Below are 22,462 nucleotides of genomic sequence, written 5' to 3'. Positions count from 1 at the left end.
GGGCCCTCAATTTAGCCACATGTGCGTGTCCTGTTTGGAATTCTCAGGACCAAGAGAGGGTTGGGTGGAGGAAGTGGAGTTGAGGGACAGAGCAGGGGCACCGACTGGGAACGGAAGGAAGAGGGCCCTGGACCAGCCGAGGCAGCCTCTGTTCTTCTGGGGCTGGGCTTGGTTTCCCACCCTTCAGGAATGTGCCTCTGGTCAGGAATGTGGAGGCATCCGGCAGGCACATGGCGTCTGGCACAGAGGAGGAAATGCCGGACCCACTGGTCCCCACCTCACCCAAGCAGAAGAGAGCCCTGTGCAAGGGCCTCAGCCAGGGCTTGCGGCCAGCAGGACTCTTGCAGATGGGACTTCAGCACGTGGCCTAAGGGCTCGCCTTTCCCTGGTGGGCAGCTTTCACGGTCACATCAGTGTGCCGACCGGGCAGGGAAGGAGAGTTGCATGCTGACTGCAGGTCACAAAGCTGCAAAGGCGGTGGAGGCAGAATCTGAACCCAGACCTGCTGAGCCAGTGCCTGGACTCCCACCATAAGCTATGGACTTTCATTTGTAGACACTCAGTTTGTGTCCACAGTTCAGCCACTGTGAACAAGGCTGTGGTGACTCTGGGTGTGCGGAGCTCTCCGTGAGACCTTGCTTTCAATCCCTCGTCTACAGGTGGCAGATCGCTGCTCCGGATGGCGACTCCACCTTCCTCATCTCGAGGACCATCTCTAAACCCCGAGCTCACTCCAGGGCCCCCATTGGCATCCACAGCAGCGCTGGTTATTTGGTCTTCCTCCTCTTTTTTGTGGTGGCCGTCCTCATGGACGTGAGGTTGTACCTTGCCAGTTTTGACTTGCACTTTCCTGGCAATTAGTGATGCTGAGCTTCTTTTTGGGTCTTGTTGGCCATTTGTGTATCTTCTTCAGAGAAATGCCCGTTCATGTGTTTGCCCATTTTTGAATCTGGTTGTTTGTTTTGTTGTTGTTGTTGTTGTTGGGGTTTAAGAGTTTATGCATTCTGAATAGCGATTCCTTATTAAATAACTGATTTACAAACGTGTCATACTCCGCAGGGACATTTTCCTCTGTCAATAGTGTCCTTTGATGCACAATTAGGTATGAAGCTCCATTTCCCTGTCTTCTTGTTGTTGTTGCCTGTGCCTTTGGAACCATACCCAAGAAATCCCTGCCAAGTCTGATGTCGTGAGGTTTTGCAGGACCCATGCATTTCACAGATGAGGAAACTGAGGCCTTGTGGGGCCACACACAGTTCTCTGAGTGGTGACGAGCCCTCCAGAGTTGGCTCCTCATCGAGCAACACACACTCACCTGCCCAACGCTGCAGGTGCCTGTCCTGCCCTGGGCAGGGTGAGCAATCTCCAAGGGCAGAGTGTGGGACAGAAGACAGACCACACAGGCACTGGCCATCCAGGCAGGAAGGCCCTGTTGCCTTGAGAGTGTGCTACTGGTGGAGTGGCTTCCAGTCTGGGCCTGTCGCACAGGAGCCAGGTCACCGTGCACAGCCCAGGTTCCCTGCACTAGCAGACTGTGGGTGCAGTGTTGGCTCTCCTAGGGAATCTAGAAGACACCACCAGCACAGGAAAGCCTGCCTTCTCCACGGGGGCTGCTCTGGCTCCTCCTGGGAGCCAGGTGCCCAGCCGCAGGCTTGTCCCTAGGAAAGAGATTTGCATGCAGGTGGCACCTAATAAATATTGTTGCACAAGGGAGCTGTCTTTGGGTCGTCACTGTTGGACTAGGCCTGGCATGGGTCCCACAGAAATCCACTCAACTTGCAAGAAGGGAGCACCCCGGGAGGAGGCCTGTGGTGAAACGTCCCTGGTCACTCCTGTGTCCAAAGCCAGGGGCAGAAGGGAGGGCCTGGACAGCCTGAGCCTCCTCCACAGACAATGAGAGCGACTAGAAGGTTTCCGCGAGAGGCTGAGGAAAACCAGGCTTTGAACCTTTAAACTCGGGTTTTGTTTTCCCGACTGGAGTGCTCCCTGGGTTGACCCCCAAGCCCTCAGGACCACGACAGGACTGGAAGCAGCAGAGATGGCTTATGAGGTGGATGTGGGCAGGCCTGGTCATCCTCCTGGAAGAGTGCGGGCTTCTCCTCTGCCCACCCCAGGAGGGGGCAAGGACAGGGAGACCCCACACCTTGAGGGTGGGCAGCCTGGGCTTTGGGGCCGGGGTGGCAGCAAAGGAGCATAGAGGCCACCCCTCCCTCCCAGACCCTCCCCAGCCATGCGGAAGGATCTCTTCCGAGCCCAGAGTGGGGGTGGCGAGCCGCAGGCCTTGTCTTCTGAGAGCCCCGCAATGACAGTGTCCTATGTGCGCGTGGGGCTGGTATTTTTCCAAGGGCTTTTAAACGCATTATCTTGTTGGAGGCTCATCTGAGGCAAGGACTTGAAGCAGACTGGAAAACAACTAATTTACTGAGTCCTGAATGGAGAGGAAGCTGAATGCAGTCTGTTTTTGCTGACTCTCAAACCAAAACAATCTTTTGTTAAAGAACAAACAAATAAACAAAAAAGCGGAACACTGATTCACCAGGGTACACGGCCTGCGCGGAGGCTCCGGGTGGAGCCTGGCGGCAGAACATCGGGCGGCTCGCACCCGGAGTGGGGGCCGTGGGGACGGCGGACCAGCCCCTGCGCCAGGGCTTCGGGCGGCCGCGGGTGCCTGTGGGCGAGGCAGGTCCTCCCCAGCAGCCCCCAAGCCCTGGGCGGCAGGAGATGCTGGAGGGTGGGGAGGGACCCAGGCACAGGACCCTGGTGGCAGTCAGGAGCAGGACTCTGGGGCTGGGGCCCCTGCGCCTGGCTGAGGTGCTCTTCTGGGAAGAGCCTGCAGGGCTGGAGTCACCCTCATTTACACCACAAGCTGGGGTTTTGGTCTCTAGATGGTTGAAAGGCCCAAGCGTGGTACTCCCTGGTAAAGTCGCTCTGAGTCGCTTCTTTGAAATAATTCTATTTCCTCCACTTTTGGTGGCCCAGGAAAATGAAGTGATATCAACGGGTCCTTAAGTGCCCCAGGAGGTTCCGAGTGTGGGGAGGCGAGGGGATTCAGGACAGGCGGTGGGCCTCTTGCTGGTGGTGAGGGCTGTGGCCCAGTTCACCCAGGGCACGTCCCTGGCACCCACTCCCCATGACCTGGGAGTTTCTGTGGAGTGCGGACTGCCTGCTCGCCTCTTCTGCAAGCTGGGTGAGCGGGCAGCTGGGAAGCCCCTACATGCCAGGCTCATTCTCTAGGCTGCTCACTGGAAATCGCAGGCGAGTGGACCCAAGGGCCGCCATGCTCCCGCCAATGGCCCAGCTGCCCATGACCCTGTTGCCAGGGCTCCGGGGGAGCCAGGGAAAGCAGCCACTGCATCCCAAAGCCCTTTGGCCCCTGGAAAAGCAAGGCCTTTGGCTCACTCCCATGTCCCCGACACGGGCACACAGGCCAGGCCCTGGGCCTGCAGCTGGTCCCCAGCTGGGTCCCCAGCCCTGAGACTGCCTTTGTGCCCACACAAGGGAGACTCAGTTCCTCCCCTGCTCCTTGACCCTGCATCCTGTGTCCATGCAGACACAGCCCCCTGGCGGGGGAGCGCAGGGTACCAGCTGCCCCAGAGAAGGAGCCAGACCACCTCCGTGACCTCTGCCTCCTCGGGGGTGTCTCAGGAAAGCCGGGCAGGAGCTGCCGACTGCAAACCATTAAGCAAGCTAACGACCCATGAAGGCTCCCGGCCTCTCCAGCCACTGGCCGCCTCCCAGTGCGCAGGAGCCTGCTGCTGGGCACACGTGATGCTGCCCATGCTGCTGGGCTTGTAGGGGCAAGTTTGCTCAGGACTGGGCCTTGGAGCCAGGGCAGTGTACACAGCAGGCAGATAATAAACATTTGCTTCAGGTCTGGAGTCACCTTGATTTCCAGAGCTGTGGAGGGCCCTGGAGTCCAGGGACGATTGGAGCAAGGTGGTCTGTGGATCAGGGCAAAGTCAGACCCTGCCCTCAAGCCCTGCAGCTGAGTTCCTCATTCCGCTATCCTGCAGCAAAGGTGGCAGCTGCCCCCCCACGTGTCAGGACCCCAGTCCTAATCTCTTCCCCAGCTCCGCTGGATGGGGGTGGAAAGGGAGTCAGGACTTTGTCATCCAAACTGGTGGGAACCTGGCTTCCACCTCTGGAGCCCACCACACCTGCTTTACTTGGGCCCCAGGTGTGGGAGACAGACTCTGAATCCAGAATTGGTTTCCAGGAGCCCAGCCCACCTTACTTAGGATGGTGCCCAGCAGGGGTTTAGAGCCAAGGAAACACACTTCTGGGATGTGCAGGGAGCCAGAACCGCCTTCCCTACAGGCTCCAGGATCCTGGAAGAGCCCTCCACTTGGAGCGTGTGCTGTGCCCCCTCAGACAACCCGGACAGCTGAGCTGGGCCTAAGGGCCCCATCTTACACCCAGACTCCAGGGCTCTTATCTGCAAACAGGGTGTGATGGCTGGATCTCAAAGCCAGGCCTGGGGAAGAAGCGGGTGGTGGCCTGAGCCCCCATCATGGTGGATTGCAGGTCCGCTGTTGAGACAAGGTGTAGGAGAAAGAAGGAGACCAGGCGGTGCCGCGGTGCCATCAGATTTAATTCAATTTCAAGTGAATCCCGCGGGCCAGGGAGGACTCCTCCCGCCCCAGAGTAGGGCCCTGGCAGCCAGTCACATCTTTCTGGGGGCAGGCTGGCTGGATGCTCTTGAGGTGTCACCTGGAGCAAGGGCCTGGGCCTCAGCATGAGAGGCCGAGAGCAGGACCCAGGGCCAGAGGCAGCATGGCAGAGGCGGGCAGCCTTTGGGCTCGGGCAGTGCTAAAGGCCCCGGGGTGCAGGGGAGTGCAATTTGCAGAAGCTGACAGAGGAGACCTGCAGATAGCTCAGACAGAACCGAACCCCAGCACTCTCTCCCCGGCCCCTCCCTGGCCCCTCCCTGTACCCCGCCAAGCCCCAAGCGTCTTCTAGGACATAGGAAGGAGCTGCTTCCATTGCCACCGCGGTCACACACAAAAAAACCAAGGCCCATCTGAAGGTCTGATCATTCAATTGCTTACAATGAATCAGTGCAAAGTAAGGTGAAGAGCCCGGGACCTCCAGGCCGAGGCGGGAGGCTGGTCTCACACGAGCCTGCGTCTCTTGGGGTCCCGCCCCACGGTGCCCTCCTGTGTGTCTGCCTCGCAGCCCAGTGGGGACACCAGGTTCAGCAGGGGGTCCTCAGAGGCTCCACCGAAGAGTGCCAGCAGGAGAGCCACACCGAAGCCGGTGGCTCGCTCGCCCTGTGAGCAGAGGGGCAGAAACCCTGGGTCCCCACGGCACTTTCTCCTGGTCCTGGCCGCCAGGCTGCACAGGGCAGGGGCTTCCCAGGTGCCGCGGGGCCTTTTCTTGGTGAGGGACTCCTAGAGCACAAGCCAGAGTCCTGGGCCTCTGTGTGGCTATCCTGCCACCCTCAGGGTCAGTGAATGGGGTGAGGCCCTGAGCACAGCCCCATGTGCTCTGTCTGAACCCCCAGATCTCCTCAGGGTGGGGGGGAGTCAGAAGGAGGGTCCTGGGCCTCCTGCTAGCATGGGGTAGCTGGACGGGACCATACAAGGCAGCCACTCTATTCCCAGGGATGAAGAGACCAGAGGTCAGGGGGGATCACAGCTGGCCGGAGGCTGGGCCACGGACAACATGACCCATGACACAGACTGTTCCTGATGAGCTCAGTCAGCAGGTCTGGAGCCAGAGAGGCTCCGCATGGACCAGAGGAGGGGCCAGCCCGGCCAGCCCAGCCAGCACGTGGGGGCTGGGCAGGGATGTCCAGGCTGGAGGCACTTACTGCATGCACTGGTGCGGCGATGTCCAGGTGCACCCAGACCCCAGGCCAGTCGAAGCCGATGTGCGAGGCAATGAAGAGGCCTGCGCAGGAGCTGGGGCCGTTGTCACGGTCCTGTGGAGGCCAGGCACACAGTGACTGCCTGCTCCCCAAAGCAGGAGGGGCTGGCAGCTCCCAGGTGCCCGTGGGGTCCCCGCCTGTCTGTCCTGCCCCACCATCCCTCGGTGAGCCTCCCTGTGTCTGTGAGGAGCCCAGGTGGCTGGCAGGACACGTGAGGGGAGGCCAGGGTCCAGCTGGAGGGTCTCAGCCGTGGACTGAGGAGTCGGCTTCACTCTAGGACAAGGGGAGCCACTGGGGGACCCCACGTGGCAACTGACCCAGACCAGGAGTAAGGACGAGAGTCCAGTTAAGTGGCAGGGAGGCCAGTGACAGGCCCGTCCGCCCGCATCCTAACCAGGCTCTTTCTGTCTCCAGGGTGCCCGAGCCCTGAGGCACGGCCCTGCCCGCCCGAGTGGGCACAGCCCAGGCCTCCGACCTACCGCCACCGAGTTCTTCATGTCGGCGACAGCGGAGGTGAACTCGCTGAAGTGCAGCTCGGGGCAGTAGACCAGGGGGTGCACCAGGTCCCCGCACTTGCGGCCGGCCTTCACGCAGGCCGCTTCCCACTCGGCGCTGTTGGTGAGCACGGCCGCGTGGTACTTTCCCGTGGCGATGCCCTGGGAGCAACCCGAGGGTGGGCAGGAGAGGAAGACGGAGGCAAAAGGGGGACAGAGGCAGACGGGAAGGCAGAGAAGCGGAGAGGGAGGCGTGAGAACCCAAGGAAGAAAAGGGCTGGGAGCCTGCGGCCCGCGGAGGGCAGGGCGAGGGGCCCAGCGAGGGGCCTGCTGAGGGGCCTGGCTCGCCCCTCGCCATGCGCAGCGAGCCCTCCGGCCTATCGGCTGGGGCACCAGTTTCATGACGGCAGCCCCATCCCCCGCCCTGCCCTCCTCAGCCTCTTAGGAGCAGCGGCTAAGCCTGGGGCACCCACCTGAGCCCCGGTCAGTGTGGCCATGTCCAGGATGATGTCAGCTCCCAGGTCTTTGCAGGCATAGGACACGCCATCGGCCAGCACCAGCCTGCCCTCTGCGTCTGTGTTGTTGATTTCCACAGTCCTGAGGGACAGCAGAGAGCCCTGCTCAGGAGCAACTCCCCAGTGCTGAGGGGCCTCCTCGAGGCCCGCAAAGACTCCATTTATTTTATTTTTTAAGTAGTGTTTTAAGTTGTAGGTGGACACAACACCTTTATTTTATTTAACTACTTCCATGTGGTGCTGAAGGGGGAAGCTAGTGCCTCACACGGTTGAGGCAAGCTGTCCACCAGAGCCACGTCTCCAGCTCCAGAGAGATTCCACGTAGAATCCCTGGTCCCTCAAGACTCCCGACCCTCCCACCCTTCCCCAGGAGCAGGGACACCCTTCCCCTACAAGGCAGCACAGACAGCGGCAGGGTGAGTCCTTCCCGTCCTGGGCTAGGTTCAGGGCTGGTCTGGCCGCAGGAAGGAGGCCACCGGTGCAGACTCCGGGGCTTGCGGCAAGAGGCCACGAGGGAGGGGTGGCCTTACTTTCCCGAGTACAGCAGGTGGATGTCGTCTGGCCTCGTGGCCTTCGGCCCCACCGCATTTTCAGCCAAGCAGAACACAGCGTGGAGGTTGTCTTTGAAGCCCTGGAGGGAAAAGTGGGCAGAGGCTAGAGTCTTAGGAGGGCGAAGGCCAGCCAGGCTCTCTCAGACCCCAAGACAGCTGGAGGTAGACAGACAGATGCTCCCAGGTGCAAGGAGCAGAGCTGGGCCCTAGAAGTGCATGCTGGGAGCTCCCTGCTGCATAGGGTGTTGTCCTGGCAGCTTCGGGCATAAGATTCCCCATGGGGGTTCCCAGGCCTCCCTACTGAACCCACGCCAGGCCACACCCAGGCCCAAATGGGCGGGCTGCGGAGCTGGACCCTGGCTCCACCACCACCAGGCGCAAGAGCCAGGTGAGTCCCGCAGCTCTGCCTCTCTTCCAGAGCTGGCCGTGCCACCTCTCGTGTACCTACGTGTCCACATGCGTGTGCACGGGCCAAAGAGCTGGGCCTCACGCTGAGTGAAATGCTACTTTACTGGTGCCCAGATGGAAGACATCTGTGCTCAGGAGTTTCTGCCCCATGCAGGTTCCCAACATGCCCGTGGGCCGCCAGAGGGCTGGGGACCCCACCTGAGAACACCAGCTCAGAGGCAGAGCGGCCACCTATGGAAGCCACACCGAGACCGCAGAGCCAGAAGGTAGGACATGGCCTGAGCCACGTGGGCCCGCACTCAGGCCTCACAGCCAGTGTGCCTCCATCCAGGGCCACCGATACCCGTAGAGGACACCTCGGAAGAGCTGGCGGTGGGCCCAGGGCTTGTCAATGCTCCCTCATGCCCTGAGTGTCTTCAAGTACACTTGGGACCTGCAGGTCTAACAGAAAGGGGCAGCCAGAGTGGGCTGGGCAGCACTTTGGGACAGTATGAAGTCTCCAAGGTCACCCTGAGGCCCATCATGGCCCTGGGCAGCTGAGGGTTAGGTGAGGGTCTCAGGTGAGCAGGCCGTGGTTCTGTATCATGCTTCGGGGCTGCAGACCCTCCCAGGACCCGATGCCATCCTTACACACTTTAAATAGTACCGCCTCCTTCCACGAAGCTTTAAACATTTCCTTGTAAAGTAATCTCAAATTCGCAAAAATAACCACAAAAAACATTCCCAGACACCCTTCACCCAGATGCCTCCAAGGCTAAGGTCTGGGGTAACCCTGCACAGCAGGCAGCCTCAGGCAGGACCTGACGAGTTGCCACCATCCACCAGTGCAGACTGGCTGGGCAGTCAATGGGCAGGTCCCCTTTAGCCCCTTTCCTCTGGAACCTGTGTGGTCTGACACTTTTAATACTGGGCTTGTCTTGGGTTTCCTTATGACTACGTTGAGGTCATGTCTTCCAGCAGGTGTCCACAGAAGTGCTGTGTCCTTCCCTGAGCACGGTACCAGGAGGCACACTGTGGCTTTGTCCCCGTTCTGGAGAAGTGCACAGTGACAGGAGTGCTGTGTTCAGATACAGGTGGGCCCCTAACCAGCCTGCTTCCCACCTGCTTCCACCCTCCACTCTTAACACCTGTTCATCATTTTTACCTGAAACAATTATTACTGTGGTGTTTGCCAAATGATTTTCAATTCTCATCATTTCCTCTACGTTAGTGATCAGAACTCCTCTGGGGAACGGTCCCCTAGTTATTTATTCATTCATTCGTTGACTCCTACCCATGTGGACGCGTGGCTCGGAGGCTGTTCTGTGGGCTCTGAGTCACTATGTCATTATTTTGTGGCTCTGTCCTTCTTGAGGCTGGCAGGAGACCCCAAGCAAGCTGGGCATCTGTGTGGCACGGCTCTGTGGGAGGGGGATCCTTATCTGCAGCAGGGCCCTTGGCACCCCTCGGGGCACTGGCTGCAGCCCCCACAGGTGGAGCCTGCTTCCTCCCTTACTGTGGCAGAAACATTGAGACTCGACCTTGCCTGGTGGCTGCGACCACTCAGAGGACTGGGTGACGTCCTGAGGAGCGTCAGTCCTGGGGAGACATTCCCGAGGGGCGTCGATGCCCAGGAAGGTGTGGGTGGAGTGCAGCCTCGTGCCCACCACTGGCTTTTGGCCGGCCTTCCTCACGGAACACTCTTGGGGCCCGAACCCAAGCCCGGGTGGACCTGTCCTCAGGCTCACACAGTCTGGGGAAGACACAGTCACTCAGAGCAGCCCTGACACGAGGTGGGAAGCTCTGGGACCCACAAAGGACCCAAGTGCAGAGGAGTGACCAGCCCAGCTGTGTGGACTCAGGAAGGACCCTGGCTGGGGCTGCAGAGAGAAAGGTAGGGCAGAGCCCAAGGGAAACCCAGGATGAGCACCCACAGAGGGTGGGCCCTGCTCACCTGCTTGATGGCAGCTCTGAAGGCCCCCAGGATGGCTGCGGCTCCCCCACAGTCCCGCTTCATCCCAGGCATGGTGGTCTGCAGGGACACAAAGGTACCACAGGAGAGTGAGTCCCGGAAACAGAGTCTAGCTGGCAGCAGCTCCAGCCCCCACCCCACCTGCTCAGCCTCACACAAGAGTCCTAGCCTCCGAGGACCTCAGGGCAGGCCACCCATGCGCCCCCAGGGCGCAGGAGACTCTGACACTCAAGGGGACTGTTCTCTAAGCAGTGGGAGGCAGTGACCAAGGATGGTGGGCACCCTTGTGTTCAGGAGAGTGTGGGCTGCCGAGAGGTAACTGGGTGGTAGAGAGAATGAGACGTCACCTCGAGCTCTGGGTTCTCTGTGCCCAGCCTGATCTCAGCCACCAGCTGCCATGACAGCCTGGGTCCACCTTTCCACCCAAATTGTGAGGAAGAAACTGAGGTGCAGGAAGCTTCTGTGGCTCCCCTGGGGACACCAGCCAGCACGGACCAGGCCTCCAGATGGCCATCAGAACTCTGGTCCCTCCTGGGATGCGGGATCCTGGGTACTGTGCTCTCCTGCCTCACAGGCTCCTGCTTCACTGAGGGCGGGAGAGGCTGCTGCCCAGCCAGCGCCCGAGAGCAGTCAGCACTTGCATGGCCCCGCTCCTGGAGGCAGAGCCTGCCAGTCAGCTACACAGCCACTGACGGCCTCCCCGTGGGTCCCCCTCTTCAGGCACAGCTGAGGCACAGCCCCACAGCAGCCCGTCCACTTATCCTGAGCAAGACCCCCACTCCCTGCCCCACCACGGCCTCTGACCTGCCGGCCCTGGCACACACTCTCACGGTCCTGCCCCTGCCCAGCACCGTTCCACAGCCACCTCCACCTGACCATCTGCCCCTTCCTGCAGCTTCTCTGGGTGGGTCCCTCCTGCCCCTGGTTCCCACCTGGCTGCTGACGGCATAACCTGGTCACCCTCGTGTCAGCGCACCCCATTGGAAGGGGCCTGCTCCACCTTCCTGCAGGGGTCTGACAGCCCCGTGGAGAGACATGGCCACCATGGTGCCCGGGCGGGAGAGCGTCTTCCACAAACTGTAACCAGGGAGTGCTTACACACTTTTATATTTTATAGGTTCCCAGCTATAATTGACAAGTTCATATTTCAAATTAACAACAGGTCCTTGGACATAAAGATTTGGACTTCAAATGCACTGAGTGATTCTTGAGCCCTTATTGTATTACACAAGCCTTGAATTTCAGCGGAAAGTATTCTTAGATATACACTGAGCTGCTTTTATAATTAAGTTCAGTGGAAATGATCCATCTAGCACTATTGAAAACAAGCCGTCTTTCTGCCCTAATTGTTGAGCAAGCACAGGGCTGTTTAAATGGGAAAACAGGGCCTCAGGTCTGGAATCTAACCATTTCACAGTGACCTGCACAGAAACTGTCTCCAGACATCTGTTCCCAGAACACAGCATGTCCTCGTCACAACTGCCACTGTGCTACCTCCCAATCACAGACAGAAAACCACCAGGTTTGCAAATATAGCTTGATTAATTGCACAAAGTTCTGCCAGCCCCTGTGCGTCCTTTCCATTTTTACAAAAGAAACAACGTTCCTTTTACGCGTAGAAGTCGTTCACCTGTTTCACTCGCTGGCACCTCAACGTGGTGCAGAAGCCCAGAGCGGTGACAGTGCCGGAGCCCCAGCAGGATCAGGGCCACAGCCCGAGTGAGCCGGGGGCCCTGTGCTCCTCTCCGGGACCCCAGGGGAAGAAAGCCATGCCGATTTCACTGGAGAGGCCCTTGCTGCAGTGGCAGAGTTGGTTTCTAAGACCTCGACCCCGAGTAAAGCACTGCCACTGTTCTGCAGCTATGTCTGCTGGGTGGCGGGTCCCCAGAGATGCTCTGGGACCTCTGTTTGAGAGAAGGGCTCCACCAGCCACCCCTCCCAGGGGCAACAGACAGGTGGGGTATGCGGATGGAGGAATCACTTCTAGGAAGTGAACAAAGTGAGCTTCTCGTTTCCAGAAACAGCAGCAGCAACTCGGGCTCTCGAGCACAGATCAGAACCTTGGAAAACTTCCACATGCCGTCCGACGGGCTCCGCCACACTCGAGGACTCTTCTGATGACATCAGTGAGTCTGAGTTTTTGAAAGTATAGAATGAAATGTGGAGCTTCCTCCTTCCTCTGTGAACCAATATTATCTAAATGACCCAAGCACAACATGGCAAAGCCACCTATCTGAGGTTCAAGGACCAGTGAGTTAGAACACAGAGGTGCACTCATGGTTTCAGATTCCACGTCACAATCAGCCTTTAAGAAAATACCACTTGTCGAGTTTTGGTGTAATAGCAAAGAATGTCCATGAGTATCTGATCTATTTCTCCCTGTTCCAATCATAAAATGTGTGAGGCCACATTTTCTTAATACATTATGATTGAAACAACATATTGCAATAGACTAAACACAGAGGCAGCTGCAAGATTCCAGCTGACTTCTATTAAGCAGACATGAAAGAGATCTGCAAAAAGTGTACAATGCTAGCCTCCTCGATACATTAAAATCGTTTGAAACTATTTTTAATTTGTTCTAATTAGTTAGTTGTACATGACAGTAGAATGCATTTATACATTTTGATAGAGCTACATAAATAGAGTGTAACCTCTCTTCTGATTATACATATTGCAGGATCACACTGGTCATGCAGTCATACTGTACATGAGATGATAATGTCTGTTTCACTCTATCGTTCCTTCCCCCACACCCCTTCCCCCCCTTCACTCCCTTCTACTTAATAGAAAGCAGCTCTATGCTTTCCTATCCACCCTGCCTCCTATTGTGAATTCGCATCTGCATATCAGAGAAAACATTCGGCCTTTGGTTTTTTGGGTTTGGCTTATTTCGCTTAGCATATTTTTTTCATAAAATTATGCTACTTAGGTTAACATGTAACAGATCTGTATTGTTGTTTTCAAATGAATCATAAATTTTTCACACTTCTCAGTTTTACTTTCTAGCAATGATATTAATAGGTATCAATAGATGTCACAGCAATATCATTAGATACCACTGTGCTCTATAGTAAAATCTACTGGTTCTTGAGTGTCAGTTGCATGATAGATAAAACCTCTTTGTGCTCTACCCTTTTTAGAGTGTAAAGGGGTCCAGAATAACATCTGAGACTTGCTAGTCACACTGCTCATGATTTGCCTTTGAAATCTCTGTCAATGAAACTCCATGGCTCCTGCAAACCTGGCAGCTCTGCTGGCCCCAACCAGCTTGCCTTTTGAGAAGGGCAGCTTCTGCATCATTTGCTCTTGAGATGCCACCTGGAAGAATGCTCCCTGTGCTGAGTTCCTGCCAGTGCTTGGGTGAGGCTGTGAGTACCTTCAGTCCTGACTGGACTCTGTCAACTGCTGGGGTCTTAGTGACCAGCCCAGTGAGGCTCAGGAAAGCCCAACTCATCCTGAACTGAGGCAGGACAGTTCCAAGTGCAGGGGGCAGGTGGACCAGCAGAGAGAGGCCGGTGCCTGGGCACTGGGCCATTCCACACGGCCCAGGGCCTGAAGAGCAGTCTGGCCTCAGGAGGAGACTGGCTGTCCCATTCTTGGAGAATGACCCAGAGCCACGGAAGGCGCCCTGGGCAGTTGCTCTTCTAGCTCTCCCCAGATCAGGCCTCCCTGAGGCCAAATGAGGTGTTAGGCACCTGAGGGACCCGAGTCAGGGTCACAGGCAGGACAAGTTCCTAGGAAGAAACCCCGTGTCTCCCTCTGGCCCTCCAACAAGGCAACCTCAAGAATGGCAGCTGATCCAAGAAGAGGCCACGCTCACAAACTGGAAAACGCCTGCGAGGGGCACCAACAGGGGGCGTGGGTGCAGGGCAGGCAGCCAGCGCCAGGCGCGGGCGCTCGGCTGGGCGGGACTTAAAAGCACTGGGGAGGGCCTGGCAGTCAGCTCCCTGTCAGCGTCACCACGCGTTGGCGTCTCTAAGGTGCCAGTGATCAACGGTCTCTTTTGAAAAAAACTCCATCGCTGGTTGAAATATGAACAACTGTTTCGGTGGCTGCTGCATCTTCATCGTGTCCGTGAGGCCTTGTGCTCACCTCTCCTCACTCATCCCTGGGTTACGTCACCCCACAGGGACGACCATCAGCCAGCCACCAGATGAAGGCTCCCTGGCAGGGGTCCAGGCAGGTCCTCTCCCCTCCGCCATTCTGCTCAAACTCCTGAGTCCACAGACACGTGAAAGCCGTTGGAATGGAAGCATGGCCAGTACCGCCCTGTGGGACAGGGTGTCCAGGAATCTCTGCTGATCCCACCTTGAAGATCCCATTCTCTGAGCCGTGGGTACTTCATGTGACCACACCTCACAATCTAATTAGCAGCAACCTGGAGCAACCGTCAGCACAGATGGCCTGGTGGCTAGGGACGTTCTGTCTGTTGGACATAAAGGAGTCAAGAAGGCTGACGTGATGAGGTCAAACCTGGAGAAGTGGAGGCCCGGACACTGGAATGCAGAGTTCATTACAACAGACCAACACGGAGGCTTAAGGGTTTTTTCTATTAAAAAATACACTAATGACACTTAAAGTGTCACACATTGCTGTATTCTTTACTTGTACTGGAATATTTATTTTCTTTTTAATTTCTTTACTAGCATATTAATATGTATGGAATTCAATAAAAGAGTGTTCACTATTGGTGGGGCTATTTTTAAAACTTTATTATTAGTTTCATTTCCTGATTAGTCCTGAAAATAATTTTGTTTTTCAGATGAGGAGGAATATTAAAGAAACGATCATCCACTCCAGGTATTAAATACTCTAGGTATGCAGGAAGTACTTAACACAGCAGCACAAGTCTCTACCTTAAATAGCAACCAACGCTGGGTCAATAGAGAGTGGAGGGGCCTGTGGCAAACCCAGGATCATGGCTGTGCTCACCAGGCCAGGCAGCCACCACTCAGCCGTGGAGGAATGTACCGGGTGAGAAGCCAGACACCTTCTGAGTTTACAAAAGATGAGAAATCCGGTCTTTTAAGAGAATTGTTCCTGTTCTGAAGTGTTCCATTTCAAACCACATGGGTCACAAGGATGCACGTGTGGGTCCTCTGGCTGGGGCCGACTCCCGAGCCTTCTCTGGTGGTGAGCTTGTTCCCTCCCCTCTGCAGTGGTCTCTTCTGGGTTCTCTTCTGGTCTCCTAGCCGGTGGAGGTGCTTCTTTTCCCGTCAGCTGCTTCCCAGACCTTCCCTGGGAGCCAGCCCAGGCCTGGGCACAGGGGCTGCTCCACAGCGTGCAGAGCCGGCCGACCGGATGGACACCCATGTGCAGGTGCAGGCCGGCAGGTGAGGGTCAGCAATGACGTTGCTCGGGCGTCCGGAGATGCCCAAGAGAAGCCCCATCAGGTTCTCCTGGGCAGCCGTCCACACATCCCCATGGGAAGTGCTTCCCTCGCTTTTATGGGGGGACATCTGTTTCTGAGGGGCCCCGTTCAGCCCGCCACTCAGCATTCGCTTCACGGAAACCTGGGATAGACCAGGAGACACAGCGGAGCCCAGTTCTTCAGCCGGATCTCCCTGGCCCTGCTTCCCACCCTTTAACCATTTCTGCAGCGCCCCTCTGGCCGTGTCCAGAGTTCGCAGCTCCCAAGTCCTGTCCACCCACGAGCACGACTCCAAGGGTCCACACAAAACTGCTCCTTCTCAGATAGGAACAGACCCTGGACTCCCTCCCTGAACCAGCCCAGCTCAGAGCTCTGGGACCCAGCTACCACCCCAGGACCACTCCGGGGAAGCAGGCTAAGCTGGCCTGGACCCAACCCAGGGACCCGTCTCACCTTCCCTTTGATGCTGAGGCCTCCGGTGTCATAGACGATGCCCTTGCCTACCCAGGCAATGGTCTGCGTGGCTCCGTCTGGGGTGTGGCTGAGGACCGCCAGAGCGGGCGGGTGCAGGGCAGCTTTGCCTACCCCATAGATCCCTGTAGGGCAGGGAGAGGTGGGTGAGGTGCAAGCTGCCCAGGCAGAGCCCCCAGAGGGCCCTGGGCACACCCGCCCTTGATGCCAGCTCACAGAGGCTTCTCCTGGACAGCTGCATTGCCCTAGGCTGCCCCCAGCTCCCTCCTGCCCCAGCCTATGTGGGATCTGGGAATGCAAATGAGTCCCAACGTCTGGACTGTAAATGATCCCCTGCAAAGTGTTGTTAGGCAAAAAATCCCAGGGGAGAAACACGGCACCATTTCCAGAAGGAAAGGGTGATGCTCCAAGGTGCTCGGCCCACACTCATCCCTGCCCAACCCCCTGCACCGTGCCCACTCTGCTGCTGCAGCCCACTCCCCAAACTGCTCACTCGGCCCTGGGGGACAGGCCCATTTCCCAAGGAAAATGGAAACACGGAGGGGTCACTAAGTGTCGACGAAGCCGCGATGCTGGAAGGACGAAGCCCTGCAGGCCCCAGTGCACACGTCACCTCTGAGAGACTCCTGCCTCCTGGTTTATGTGTCTGTGGTGGCCCTGGTGACCCCTCCGCTGGGTCTGCACGTCCTGTGCGGTCCCTCTCCCAGGATGGGCAAGCCCTAACCAAGAGCTCAGCAGGGAGGACATGCCCCACTGGGACGAGATCACAAAGAAGCAGGATGCCACCTCTGCTGCCCCCTCTGCTCCACCTCCCTGGAGCCCTGCTCTTGTGAGCTACCCACAGAGAGGCCCTGGGCCACAGAGGCGTCCCCAAGTCCCCATGGAGGTGTGAGAAGAAGCCGGCTGCCTCCAGCGGCCAGCTCTCTTGGGGCTAATTTGTTCAGTAGCCACAGGTAACTACCACAGTGATGGAAGCCCAGCCCAGCCCAGCCCAGCCACCAGGAAAGCCCCCGGGGCGGCCCAGCACACTCCTTTCCCTGGGTTCCCGGGCAGTGGGAGGATGGCCTGAGCTGTCACGGGAGGTCTCTGAGGAAGGACTTCTGCACCGAGACGCACAGGCAGGACGGCCCCCACCGTAGGGACGTCCTGGGGAAAGTGTTCCCAATGGAGCGTCACCCAGGCAAAGGTCCTGACACAGACGTGAACTTGTGTATTCGAGGAACAGAAAGGCCTTGCTGGAGCTGGCCTGGGGATGGGGTGCTCAGGGTGTGGAAGGACTTGGACCTAGCAGCTTCCAGAATGTGCGTCAGAGCCTGGATGGCTGCCCCTCTCCCCGCCCCCCCCACCCCCACGGAGATGGTTTGCTTCCCAGGCTTTGGCCTTGGCCTTGGATATAGGATGCAGTTTAGGACAGTTCACCATGTGACCTGCTGGCCCCCTGCCACCAAGTGCCTCTGGCTCCCCCCACCAGGCCTCTACCAGGGGCTGCAGTCCCACACCCACCTCCAAAGCCTCTTGTCTTCAGTTCCTCATCCCGGATGATGGTTGGGGCGATCCCCAGCTCTTTTCCAACTCTGTTAATCTCCTGGATGCATTCATGGAAAAAGCCACAGCACAGAGACCTGTGAGGATGCTGGCCTCCAGGCGAGTCTGGGGCCTGCAAGGAGCCAACGCCCGCGGGTGGGAGAGCAGCCAGCCTCAGAGGCCAGCAGCTGGGACTCTTGTGATGAGCCCAGGAGAGAGAGCGCACCCTCCACCCTCGCCAGCTCCCTTGCAGGTTCATGGCTGCAGGCCTGCTGGGGGCTCAAGACAGGCCTTGTCCTCCCAATGGCCCCTTTGCTGAGGCTGCAGGCCTCGGGAGCTAGGCTGACAGCATAAATTCACAGGAAGCAGCCCCAGATTCCTGGGGCCAGGGTCAGAGTGTTGGGCAGCCCCAGGCTTCCTCTGCCTCTGCTTGGGGGTCTACAGCGCCCTACCTAGCTGGATAAGGCCATGAACAAACCTTCTAGGAAGTCATCTGTGTTCATCTCATTGCAGGGCGTGTCCACAATGCGGGCAGCCAGCCGCACACCTTCTGTGGCATTTGCTAAGCACTAGAAGAAATGAAAAAGACCATCACAGGGGCTGGAACCCAGTGGAAGAAGGATGCCCCTCCTCGGCCATTTCCCCAGGAACCCAAAGGCACCAGGGCGCACGTCCCTCAGGAGGCTGCAGGGTTTCCAGGCACAGGGGGCAGGTAGGAGGCAGAGTAAGACCCGCCTGCCCCCTCCCTTGGAGCTGGGACCCACAGGATGCCAAGTTCCGACGTGGCCGACCACCCATCCCTCCAGCACTGCACAGCCCTGCAGCCCCAGGCCCTGACCTCTGTTCAGGGGTCCTTCCAATTCCCTGTCCTCCTCCCCCTCCTCCCACTACAAACAGAAGGCACAGCTAATGGCCTCCTCAGGTTCAGGACCCTCTCCTCACCATCAAATGCCAGCCATACTCCTTTGCACCCACTCCCCGGTTGCTGGAGGTGCTACCCCACAGGGACCCCATGTAAGTGTCACAGGCTCCCAGGGGCATGCAGCTCTGACTGTCCTGTTCTCCTTGTCACTGGACAGCATGTTCTGGGCACAGAGCTTGGGAGAGAGGAACTGGACTGAGTCCTGCCTCAGGGACCTTATGTATCCACCCAGCACCCAGGAAAGCCCTGGGCAGGGCCAGTACGGGGACAGGAGCAGAGGCCACAGGGCCCAGAGACCTGCTGCTCTCCTGCCTGCTGTCCTGCCTGCACTCTTGTCTGCCCACTGCAGACTCTGAGGCACCTTGGCCCCACAGTGTCCCCGCTGCCCACCCCCAAGCCTCAGAAGCTTCAGGCAGCTGGCTGCATCAGGGCCTCCACGCTGACCGGAAGGAAAGGATATTAAGAGAAAAGTGGCACAGTGCCTGCAGGGGTGCAGGGCACGTTCACCATCACCTCCCCCGGGCCCCACCAGTGGCAAAGGGCAGGCGTGGGGCTGACTCCAATAGCCAGGCCACCGCCCCCGCCTGTCTGCTTGCTGTATGAGCCACCGCCTGACCCAGGTAATTAACCCGAAGCCACAGAGGTAGGAGACCTGCGACTTGACAGCTCGGATATGAGATCTGCGGCCCCTGATGCCTGTCAGCGGCTCTTATCCTGTCAGGGAAGTGCATCAGTGCAGCAGGACTGGCCTTGAGGGAGGCCACTGTGACCTCGCAGCCCCAGAAAGCTCAGAGCTCTGGCTCAAGTGAGGACGGACAGGGTGGAGTGTGCAGTCTGGCTCCCTGATCACAAGAGCACGGTCACATCATTCTGTCCATACTCACACACAGACCTACTATTTGCCTGCATCACTCTAGACTCTGGGAGTCCAAAGATGCCTAAGGGACTCAAGGCCAGCAGAGGGTAACCACACGCAAGCCATGAAAGTGTCAGAGAGTGGGCAGCCGCAGACTCAGCGCACCAGGGGCCTGCATGGGGGCGGGGGGAGGAGCCCCTTTGTGAGGAAAGGGGAGAAGGGTTGTGAAAAAGCTGCGGTTGTCATGCCCGAAAAAAACAGAGCAGGGAGGAGCAGGGCACAGGGTCAGCTGTGGGCGAGAGGGCAGGAAAAGGGGAGGCAAGGGGTGATGTTTGGGCTTCCAGCCTGGGATGTACTGGGTGGTGGGCCTGCAGCTCAGAGGAGGCCCTAGAGACAGGGAGGGAGGGCAGGCACGGAGGGCCCACAGGGGGCTGACGCCAACCCCAGTGTGGAGACGGTGAGCTGGAGAGGCCAGCTTGTGGGCAGGCTGGCAGAAGTGGGAAGCTGGCTCCCAACAGGCAGGGCCTCGAGGACAGTGACAATGCTCTGGTCCGGCAAGCAGGACCCTTGGAAGCGGGGCAAAACCCGGTTTGGGTGGGGGGTGAGTAAAAGGAATTAAGAAAACAATGGACTATGTCATCTAAAGTCTGGAGAGGGAGGAAAGTAAAGCCAATTCAATGGCAGAGACAGAAGCATGATCCCTCCTTCTACCAGCAGGAGTTTGGTGAGGCGGACATTACAAGGCTCAGAGAGGAGCTGCAGACAAGTGGGGGACCAGGTGAGTCTCACCAGGCTGAAGACGCCGGCCGCCTGAAAGGGGAGCTCTGGGGCAGGAGGAGGCTGACTAGGTCTGGCTGCTGAAGCAGGGCTGCCCTGGTGAGGTGAGGCCACAGCACTGGAGTCAGGGCAGCCGCGAGGACCAGGACCCCAGGTCAGGCCCAAACACAGCTTGGCCTACAAAGGATTCTCTTCAGGACCAAGTGAAATAACATCTGTATAAGTGCTGGAGAAGGGCGATGCTGTACAAGCAGGACGGGGTCACTGCGTAACCCAGCCAGAAACAGCCCTGAAAAACAGGGCCTCCACTTTGGACTCCCCAGTGGCTGCCCTCTGGGGACTCCCCGGGATGGTGGCAGCACGCCTGTCCTCCTGGGGAGGTGGGGAGAGAGCTCTCCACCTGACTCCTGGGGGCCCAGGAAACGGTCCTGCACCTCCAGACACCCACTTGCAGCGTGGACAATTCCACCGGCCCCGTTGTCCTGTCCCACTAGGAAAAACTCCACAGTGACAGTCCTCTTCTCTGTGCGCCGAGAAGCCCCGAGCGGTGGCTGAACAGTGGGAAGGCGCGGGCCAGGGCGCAGGCAGAGGCGAAGACATCGGGCTGCTCACAGACCATCTGCAGCACAGGGAGAGAGCAGGCGGGACTCAGGGCCACGGGGCTCCGAGGGAGCCACCCACAGCCGCCTTCTGGAGCAGCACCAGTGTCAACTCCACGGGGGACACAACCCCGCAGAATGGGTGCCCAGTGATCCCATTCCTCAAGTGCCTTCAGAGCGACCTGAAGCACCTCTCACTCCATAAGCCACCAGCTGTCGGCCACCTGACCAGAGAGACATGGACACGAGGCCTAGCCTCCGGAAATGAAGGCTGGAGTCTCTGATTGGCCACCAGCACTGATCTGGGGTAAATCACTTGGTGTCTCTGGACCTGATACAGGGCAGGGGCTGTGATGTGAGGTCCTTGATCAGAGTGGCCTGCGGTCACAGAGGACCTGAGCTCCCAGAGAGGCGGACATCTCTCCCAGGACCAGCTCTTTCTCAGAGGCACTCACCAGAATGCACGATGGGCTCCAGGTGGCAGGCAGGTCCGCACAAAGCCGGGTGATGAAGTGGGAGGCAGAGGGGCTGTTGTGTCTGCTCACCCTGGAGGGCAGGGCTGCCACCGTGGCACAATTCAGGTAGAGGGGACAGCTGTCCGTGGGGTTGGGGTTGAGTGTGGCCAGAGCCGCCTGCCAGAGCTAGACCATGAGGGAGACAAGAGAGACCAGACTTCAAACAGCCGCCCAGAGCGGGCCCTGCCTGCCACACGGCCATTTCCCGGGCACCCCACCTGGCAAGTGGGAGCTGTGTGTCCCTGGCTGGCACCTCCCGCCCTCGTGGGTTCGAGCCTGGGCCTGAGAGCTGGTCAGGGGCCCCTCTGATTCGACACTTGGAAACCAACTCGGCGGGGCTTGGCCAGTTTCCCCCGAACGGGGTCAGGGGCCAGATGCCACGAGCAAGGCCGGCGGGAGGCCGCTGCTGCAAGCCAGGCCCGCGCGGCCGTCTGGGGAGCCAGGCCGGGAGGCGCGGGCGCAGCAGGCCAGGCCGGCGCGGGCGTCCGGGGCCAAGGGGCCCGGGGCGGGCCGTGTCCGCGGGCGGGGCCTGCGCGCCGCCGGGCCTGGCTCCCGGGCGCATGGCGGCCGCGGCCCGCTCACCTCCTCGGTGACCCGGGGCTGCAGCTTCCCGCGGACGTGGCTCCAGGGCACGCGGTGCAGGTGGTGCAGCTGCCCGAGCAGCAGCAGGGGCCGGCTCTGCGGGTCCGCGTCCCCCGCGCTCGCCTGGAACTGCAGCCCCACGCTCGCCATCTTCCCCGCGCCGGCCGCCGGCCGCCGCGCCCGCTCCGGCCCGCTCGGCGCCGCCCCGGCCCGCGCCGCCCCGCCTCCCCCGCCGCGGGCCGCGCGAGACGTGCAGGGCCCGCCCGGGGCGCGAGGGGGCGCAGGGGGCGCGAGGGGCGCGGGCCGGGGCGCCGAGGCTCGGGGAGGGCCTGGCCGCCGCCCGCAGGCCCCGCCGGCCTGGCCAGGCCCGGGAGGCGCGGACCCGCGGGCCTCGGCGGGGCGGCCGGCCGGGATCTTGGCCCCGGGCCAGCCCCCAGTTCTCCGAGGCCCTGCCCTTGAGCAGTGGGTTCCTCGACGGTGCTCAGCCCCGCTTTGCCAGCCACAGCCCTGCGCGTGAGAGGAGCGGCGAGGACCTGGACTCCCATCCAGGCCGCTGCTTCTGGATGAGAGAAGCAGGCTCGCCCTTCCTCAGCCCACCACTTGCCACAGTGGGAGCAAGCTGCCCCTGCAGCCTGCGCCCCACTTGGGGAGAGGAGCCTGCTCCTGAGTCACCTCTCTTGGGGAGGGAAGGCCCTCTGCATGGGGTGGGGGGGCACATGGTGCGTGGCGCAAGGGCCGCGAGTGACGGGAAGGGGCGACCAGGTGGAGGTGGGCGTCCTGACTTCTACAGGGGTCAGGGTTATTTGAACATGACCCTCTGTTACCGCGCACTGCCCTCCACCTGGCTGCTCAGGGCTGCTGGCACCCTTTTTAGTTTGTTCCGTGTGTCGCTCCTCATATTTCAAACTTCTTCCTTATCCATCTTTAAAACCAACAAGAAAGCAAAGGCAACTCCATACTTGGCATTGGCCAATGGCCCCCCAGCCTGCCCGACCCACTCCTGTCATCGCCCTCAAGCCACCTTCCATCTCCCCCTATACACCCTTCTTGGCCT

General features: G+C 59.2%; 1 protein-coding gene across 1 annotated transcript; it reads right to left on the bottom strand.

Annotated features, from left to right (window-relative positions):
• Positions 1-4,573: 4,573 nt before the first annotated feature.
• NPEPL1 (aminopeptidase like 1) lies at positions 4,574-21,637 on the bottom strand. The gene is given in 16 exon segments (XM_079127978.1): positions 4,574-5,270; positions 5,813-5,923; positions 6,349-6,525; positions 6,837-6,960; positions 7,409-7,509; positions 9,771-9,848; positions 15,616-15,758; positions 17,137-17,220; positions 17,639-17,726; positions 20,161-20,187; positions 20,189-20,256; positions 20,259-20,331; positions 20,752-20,777; positions 20,780-20,807; positions 20,809-20,952; positions 21,409-21,637. Coding segments are annotated over 16 exon segments (1,581 nt in total). The 5' UTR covers positions 21,559-21,637; the 3' UTR covers positions 4,574-5,111.
• Positions 21,638-22,462: the final 825 nt, after the last annotated feature.

The sequence above is a fragment of the Sciurus vulgaris genome (genome assembly GCF_902686455.1).
Source record: "Sciurus vulgaris genome assembly, chromosome: 2".
Classification (NCBI taxonomy): domain Eukaryota; kingdom Metazoa; phylum Chordata; class Mammalia; order Rodentia; family Sciuridae; genus Sciurus; species Sciurus vulgaris.
Note: the sequence above shows the minus strand (reverse complement) of the source record. Positions and strands in the feature narration are given on the sequence as shown.